Below are 9,296 nucleotides of genomic sequence, written 5' to 3'. Positions count from 1 at the left end.
TTATATCATTTATTTTAATCAATCATTTTTAAAACTAAATATTTCATCAAAATTATTTTATTCTATACTGTATTTGCTTATTATTTTTCCTATTTGATTGGATTACTTTACTATTATATTATTTAAATAGTATTTTTAGTTGAATTATTTACATATAAATTTATATATATAATATATATATATATTTAAATTTACACTCCTTATAATTTATATTTTGAATTTAAATTATGAAATTAGTTTAAATATAAATATTATGATTTTCTTAGTTTTATTTAGTTTTTATTTACAAATCTATTAAAAATATATTGAGATTAAAATCAATTTCATATAAATTTATAACAACTAATTAAAGAATTGAATATTTTTATTGATTAATCATTTGTTATAATTTGTATAAATCAAAGCGATTTTATAAAAAACAAATATATTTTTTTGTTTACCTAAAGTGCGATCAAAATTGTTGATGTTAATTATTTTAAATTAATAATTATTGTTGATTTATTATTGTAAGAGTTGTTGATAATTGTATTTAAATCTATTTGTGTCGTCAATAAGTTTATATACACACAACAAAATTCTCAGTCCTCTAAAATATTCATATCATAAAACCATTAATTAAAACTTAAATTTTTTATTTAAGAGCACTTATTTTTGCAACAAATTTAATAATTGTAATTTATGATTAACATTTTAACATATATATATATATAACTGGATAATACTAAGGTGTTTACCACAATCACAACCAGTGCTCAAATTATTTTCAAATGTTTTTGTGTATAAATCTTTATAATAGTAATAATAATGATAATAATAATAACAATAACTTTGAGCTAACATTTATTTAATTTTTTAAAAATAAATAATACATTTTTGAATCTTTTTATACTATATGCAAAGTTAATAATAATAATAATAATAAATTTACTAATAATGAGAAAATTTTATGGTTTAGATTTAATTGTAAATATAAATATTATTGTAAATATATAAATATATATACATTTTTGAACAAAACAAATGTAATTAAAGTATAGTAAAAATTCATTGAATATTTAATTATATATATACTATAAAACAGATTATTATTAACAAATCAGAACTGCATTCCAATTGTGCGGTCATTTAATCGGCAATATTTGTGCTTAAAATGTACTTAAATATTATGAGTGTATTATATATTTTATTTATTATGTATATTGAATATTGTTCTTAAATGTACACTAAATAAATATATTGTTTATTAATTTATATTTTATTTTATCATTTACTAAATTATTATATAAATAAATAAATTATTTAAAAATATAGATATCATATAGTATATAATACAACTAAATTAAATTTTATAATTGACTTTTTTAAGTCAGAAACCACTTATAAATATTTAGTCTTATTTATAAAAGTCTCATATTTAAGGATTAATACTATTATTGTTAAGAGTCATGAATTTATAGGTGGTTTCTGACTTAAAAAGAAAATATAGGTATTCTATAAATGTAATAATCATTTAAATAAAAAAGATATACAATATTTATATTTTACTATAAAATTAATTAAAGTTACTTAAAATTAAATGTTAGTCTAAATAATTCTAATTTTATTATATTAGTTTAATACAAATAAGTCAAATTAAAAAATATTTCAAAATTATATAAACATTATGTAAGGCAAAAATACCCCCCTCTAAGTCGAGATTTTGGTATTTGGCCCAAACATTTTGACGAAATTAAAAAAAATTATCGCTTAAAATTAGGAGAATGACCTTGCTAAAATTTCGGAGCCGAAATTTTTTTCAAGTAAAAATTATAATTATAATTTATAATATTTTATTAAGTGTTATATAACATATGAATGTAATTATTGAGTAAAACTAAATAAAATAGTTAAAATCACGTTAAAGTTAATCTAAATATAACATTGTTTTAATGATTATTTTTCAACTAAAAAATTAAAAATTAACTATTTGTTGAAAAGACAGTTATTATAATACAATTTAATGATTTATGAAATTATAAAAGTATGTGAATTTCTTTTCCATAGCAATTGAATGGTTAAATTTACTGAGTTATCAAATATTTTCAAATATTGAAGTTTTTTGGACGTCTGTAATCGTTCCCATCCTTAAAATATGCTATTAATCTACTTTATTGAGTAATTAAAATATAATGTTAAACTTAATAATAAAATATAGATATTAATAATGTTTTATTTAATGAATTTAATAATAATAATAATAATAATGAAATATTTGTTAAGATTTTATGTTTTTATATAAAAATATTATATTAAATAAATTTAACTAAATAAAACATATATTTTTATAAACTTTAAAAGCATTATCAAAATTTATGTAAAATTTTCAACACTAATAAAACTGTCTCACTTTGTGCTAAACCAAATCTATATGAGTTGCACCACAAATACATAGATATATCATAGATTATACTTAATATATACAAACAATACAACTTAGTGTGTATAATAACTATGCCATGTAAAAACTCCGCCCCTTAAGCATTAGACGCTATAATATTGCGCGCATATATACTATTGACTGTATTATAGGATGACATTGTGTGGCATTGAAAACAAACTAAGTCCACGTGTTGTTTAAGTACTTTTAGATTTGTGATAACAAATGTGATTAAATAATAAATATTAGTTATAAATAGTACTAAATATTGTGATAAATACAATACAATATTAATAACAATCAATTATGTGCAATAATATAGTTTTTAAAGTTAATTAAAGTTAATTAAAATGTCTAATAATAATAATAATAATAATAAAACTAATGTCATAGTTGTCATATAATATCTACATTTTTTTTAGATTAAATATATATATTTTTTATAATTAATATTTTTTATAATAATTTTGTATAATTAATAATTTTTTATATATTCCATATTAATAATTAATACAATTAATAATTTATTAAATACAAATTTAAATAATTATTAAATTAAAATATAATAATTAAATAATAATTAATATATTCATAAATAAAATTAAATTTTAATAATTGTTAAAAATTTAAAATATTTCTATTTCAATAAAAAATTATAATTTATATTTTATTAGTTAATTAATTAATTTAAAAAATAATATCTTATATATAAATCTTTACATTATTACTGTACGCTTTATAGTATAACAGCAATATATATGGGCGCGATATTATAACGTTTAATGCTTAGAGGAGGAGTTTTAATTTTTATTTGTATGTATATATTAAGTATAATCTATGATATATCTATGTATTTGTGGTGCAACTCATATAGATTTGGTTTAGCACAAAGTGAGACAGTTTTAATTTACTATTATTTGAAGCGTTATTAATGTTATGTATGTTTTAATTGGACGTCGTTTCTGAAGTTGTTTTGAAAGCCTATAATAAACTGATTAAATTTAAAAAACTGTTTCATTATAAACAAAACCAAAACAATAATGGCCGCAACGCTATGATAAATTTACCTTATTTAACTTTTTTGACACTACTCTTAAATTACGTTATCATATTAATTGCTTACACAAATAGATTAATAGCAATAAATATGATAACGTAATTTAAGAGTAGTGTCAAAAAAGTTAAATAAGGTTAACATTGTGTGGCGGACATTATTGTTTTGGTTTTGTTTATAATGAAACTGTTTATAAGTATTAGTAATGAATGTAAAGAGTAATCATTACTAATGTATAACACAAACACTATTTTACAGTTTATGTGATAATTGTTTTCAGTTTTTAGTTGTATTTCAAGCGATTTACTGACTGTTTGTTTGTTTGTTATAAATATCACAACAAATCACATGAAGTGTCAGTTGTGTTGTCAAAGACAATGACTTCTTCAGATGGTATAACATATGAATCAATGTATAAATATCTGGAAAATGCAGAAAAACAGATGACATGTGCTGTTGATGTAAATCTATTGAACAATCCATTTGATGAACCAAACAATTACCACACTATCGGTGATCTTCAGATCTATTGTGATACTCTGTTTAATCAATTGGCTCACGAGTTAACACAAATATCTCCGATTGTTGACATTGACTATGAACTCAATGACAAGCAGTCATCGTCTAAGAGTCAGTCGTTGGCCAGCATTGGATCCCATGAGTCACAGACACCAACTATTGCCACAAATAGTGACAGTAATGTCAACACAATTAGCAGTACTTATAGTGAATCTAAAGACTCGAAGAGTAGCGATGGCCAGAATCGACACAAGTATTATACCGATGGCCGGAATCAACACAAGTATTATACCGATGGCTGCACTTATGTTAACCATTCATTTGATATCAATTATCATCGATTCAGTGAATACGACAACAACGACGAGTTAGATATTGAGCTCATGACTGCCCATCAGATCCAACAATTGGTAAGTTTTATGTCTAAAGTTAAAATCGTTATCAATATATATGTCTAAACTTTTATTGTTTATATTTTTCTCATATTTTATTAAATTATTTATTTTGTTTATAATTTCATATTATGTGATAATTTATATAACATATCGTTTTTAAAACTTATTTAAACTATAAAACAAATATTTCTAATGTTTTAATTTTAATAATTAAATAATTTTTGACTTTTATATTAAATATGCTATAAATACTTAATACAAATTCATATAAAATGCATATATTTTTGGCAAAAAAACTTTGATATATAAAGGCGTACAAAAACATGTTGTTTTATAAATTATAACCTTTTTGTATATTCAGATCACATAAAATTAGTTATTTTTTATAATATCTAATTATATACTTCGCTATATATTTTAGACTACAATAAAAAATAACTAATATTGTGAATGAAATACATAAAGAGTTTTTAAAATTCATTAATTATCGAGGAGTGGGAGCTATAGGAGGCTCTATCTTAAAATCAGACTCACGACTCATTAGTTTTTTGAATATCTGGTCAATCATAAGATTAAATAAAAAATGATGAATTATAAATATATTGAGTATAAAATAGTCATAACATTGCTATTTGTGGTCATTTTTATATTTAAAAAAATATGGTTTAATAGATATTCAAAAAAAATCGAGAAACGGGAGTCTGATGCGGGTCTCATAGTAAGATAGAGCCGCTATGGGGACACTCATATAATTTAACTTATATGATATACATGTACTGTATGTATGTTTTTTGATAATTGATAACTTTTTATTGAGATCCCAAATGGCAAGTGTTTTATATTACTGTATTGTAGTATAGGGTCTATAAGTGGTCGACCCATTGGTAAGCCTTAGTCTGACGGCTTAAGTAGTAAAAGTTTATGTACTTTGCACTGCTTTTCTTAATTATGTTTGAATTGAAGCATTAAATCTATGATAATATAAAAATAACTTACAATACTGTAGTACTATATAATATATTATATATAAAATAAAAACACTTGTTGTGTACTATAATCATAGCATAAGAATAATATATTAATAGTTTATTGTCTCTGTTTTATGGGTTGAAACAAATTTCAAGTCAAATGAACTTTAATTTAGTTCAATCAAAATATTGTTTTATTTCATCAATAAAACCACTGTTTATTAGCATTAAAATCGGACCTCATTTCATGTGTAATATAAATTATATACAAAAACATAATAATCTTACAGTACTATTGAAATAATAAAATTATACTATTTTAATAATACTTTATCACATTAAGTTATACTTAAACATACTTAAAAATTACTTAATATAAGTATATTTTTAAAAATGTTATTAAAATTATTAGTTATTAAATAAATTTAATTATCAGTGTAAATTTATGTCTTATTATTAATTATTACATAAATGTGATAAATTTAGATAATGCATTTACAATTTTACAATATAAAATTGAGTTATTTGAATAAATTATTATTATATATAATTTTTATTTTTCAATACCATAGACCATAATATTTAAGTTTGTTTTATAAATATTAAAATTTATAAACAGTACTGTATATTGTTTATTTTACAGACTCTACAATTAAATTTGAGGATCAATAATAATAATAATAATAATAATAATAGCATAAATAATAATAAAACAAATAATAATAATAACAGTATTAATGATATCGATAATAATGTTTGGATGAATAGTCTATCGAAATCAAAATATTCTTTGATATCATCAGAGAGTCGGAAACGACTGTTTGGCTGTGATTTAGATGAGTTACAGATGTTTTACACAGATTTTGTTTTACCGCTTTTCATAGAGAAGTCACTAATATTTTTATCTCAAAAGGGAGTCAATAGTATTGGTATTTTCCGCAAATCTGGTGTTAAGTCTCGTATTCAAACTCTTAAAGAGGAAGTAGAAGAGGGTATTGATATTGACTTTTCCACTGTCTGTGTCTATGATATTGCAGATGTCGTTAAATTGTGGTTTAGAGAGATTGTCGACCAAAAAACTAATAAAACTAAACAACTAATAACTCAACAAATTATAAGTTCATTCAAACAAAATAAAAAAGAGTTTACTTTATGTATGGTTCCGGACACTCAAAGAGCTATTCTTCAAATTATTCTTAGATTTTTAGCACTAATTGCAAACAACTCTAAAGTTAATCAAATGAATTGTCATAATTTGGCCATTTGTTGGACACCATCTCTATGTGAATGTGATGGCGATCAACAACTTTTTGACGCTCAGAAATGTCTTGAATTTTGTATAAATAATTGCGAAATACTATTTTTGGTATCACTTAATGCCTACTCGTTGTTGACTACATTGGAAGACATATCCCTTCCTCGTAAACATGAGGCTACAGCTGTCATCGATTGCGGTCCCAATGATATTCTTAATCGAATTCTTTATGAGAGGTTTAAACAATTTTTTATATTCAAATTGTTTTATTTTATTAATTTATGTTTTTTAAATAAGACATTTGATTGATGTCACTATCATTGAGTGGAGTATTGGTGACGAAACAACACAAATGAGCGATACTTTTATTGTAAGACTACAGACGAGTGCTTTTTTACCGATTAAGACAATGATTATTAAGAGGAATTGGAGGATCAATAGTCTTAATAATATAGAAGTCATAGAAAGTGGTTATCTCTATGAATCGCGTTGGTCTCTAACGGCTAACGGCGAGGGAAGGACTCTCGTCGCTCATATGATTGCCACTGACTTGAGGTTTGCTTTCAATCGTTTTTTTTTTTATTTAACTGCAGTATTAATAACTAATAATTTATGTATTTGTATTGATTGATTTGACATATTTTTTACTAAATTTAATTATTTAATGAATTGACATTTACTTCTATTTAGAGGACATTCCTATGACTGGTATAACACAACATTCCTTGCAATACATAACAATCAATTGCATCGATTGTCGCAGTCATTCCTCGTCAACACTAATGAAATACAAGTATCAGTTATTTGATGAAACTTTTGACAGAATCCTTGATTTTATGACACGATTTTGTTTTAAATGAGTTTTATATGAATACTATTTTTGATATATAACACGAAATGAAAGCATTATATAATAATAATTATTATTGAATTAGTATTATAATTACAGAGTATTATACTAATTAACTTTTTACTAATAGTCAATGATTTAAACAAACATTTCTGAGTCATTATTTTCTTGCACTACATTACTGTATATATAATTTAATATTAAGTATAAATAGTGCACTTTTATTAAAATACCGGTTTAACTATTTTAGTCTTATTAATGGTATTAATTTACATCGAATTTATAGTATTATAAATTACAATATAACAACACATTATATTATTTTATTTAAAGTTTTATTTATTTACACGTATTACATACACTAAAATATTTTTATTACTAAATTTCAATTTTATTGAATATCAATAATATAAGTGCCTTTTAAATATTTTTAAAATTATATATTACAAGGAGAAAACGGGTCCTTTTATTAATTATAATAATAATAATTATTATATTTTATTACTTTTTTATAAAAAAAATCTTTTATTTTTATATACCAATGTTAACGTCATTATAACTTATTAATGTTTATACTGTATTATCTCATAAATACTATTTATATATTGTAATAATTTTCATTAAACGTTGTTTTATCGATAATAAATTATCACCTAATTGTTAAATAATTGTTAAATTTAATTAAATATTAAACAATAAATTAAATCAAGAAATTTAATAAAAATATAAATCATTTATTTAATGGAAATATTAAGTAAAAATGTCGAATAAACATAATCTTAAATATTTGCTTGAATTAATTAAATTACATTTTAAACAATGTATGAAATGTTGTCAATAATTTATTATTTAAATGTAATATATTTTTAATAATTTATTATTTTATTCGTTTAGAAATATATCCAATTTTAAATATATTTGTTGTACTATTGTATTGATATATTGTAAAATAATTATGTTTTATATGATTAACGATTATTTAAATTTAAACAATATATGTGTAGTGTATATATTAAATTAAGGCTAAACTAAACTAAAATGTTGATTTTAAATGCGAAAAATAACTAAATTGTAACATTTGACGGCTTTATCTTAAAACTCTACTGTATATTAAACCATATTTTAAATATAAAAATGACTAATGACTAGTGTCTTGATTTCCAACTAAAAAAATTATTTTGTCGGTTCAACGCTTATAACTGGGACTTAGTATGTCCACCGAAGTTGACCAGTGGACGCTATTTCCGAAATTTTATTATAACTATTAATAACTATTTGTTGGGTTAGCAACTATAAAAACTTATAAATAATTATTTCATTGATTTTGAAAAATATAAGCATTAAATTGTAAAATATTGCACAAATATATGTAAAAACAAAAAGTAATAGTTATATAAATTATATAAAATATGTAAACTGTTATTAACTCATATTACTTTTTAACAATAGAAATAATTAGTTTATTTATATAAATCATTTTTGTAAATATGCTGAAAACAAGTGAATTATATATCAGTTGAAATATTTATAAGAAAATAAATAACTATTTCAATAACTATTTGGCTTTTTTGGCAATTACCGTATATACAACTATTTAATACAGTTTAAATAACTATTTTAACAACTATTTGACTTTTTAGCAACTATTATAACAACTATTTAATAGAGTATAAAAAATTATTAATCAATACACTACTAATGACTGTTATAAATAATATTGTAATTATTAATAATTTTTACAATTAATCCTAAAATTACAATAATTACAGATAATTAGTTGACATTTAAAAAACAAGTCGATTCCAATTATCGGATAAATTTTAAGATTACCGGTAATCA

At 21.5% G+C, this 9,296-nt stretch overlaps 1 protein-coding gene across 1 annotated transcript; it reads left to right on the top strand.

The window, feature by feature from the left end:
* Positions 1-6,112: 6,112 nt before the first annotated feature.
* On the top strand, positions 6,113-7,554 carry LOC128965914 (stAR-related lipid transfer protein 13-like). Its single transcript, XM_054312691.1, has 3 exons — positions 6,113-6,843; positions 6,905-7,162; positions 7,298-7,554. Exons 1-3 carry the CDS (start codon positions 6,113-6,115, stop codon positions 7,413-7,415), a joined length of 1,107 nt encoding a protein of 368 aa, XP_054168666.1. The 3' UTR covers positions 7,416-7,554.
* The last annotated feature ends 1,742 nt before the right edge of the window (positions 7,555-9,296 follow it).

Source organism: Oppia nitens, unplaced genomic scaffold (genome assembly GCF_028296485.1).
Source record: "Oppia nitens isolate AA-2021 unplaced genomic scaffold, nextdenovo-longstitch-racon4-pilon3 scaffold18_pilon_pilon_pilon, whole genome shotgun sequence".
Taxonomy (NCBI): Eukaryota; Metazoa; Arthropoda; class Arachnida; order Sarcoptiformes; family Oppiidae; genus Oppia; species Oppia nitens.
This window is presented reverse-complemented; position numbering and strand designations above follow the sequence as displayed.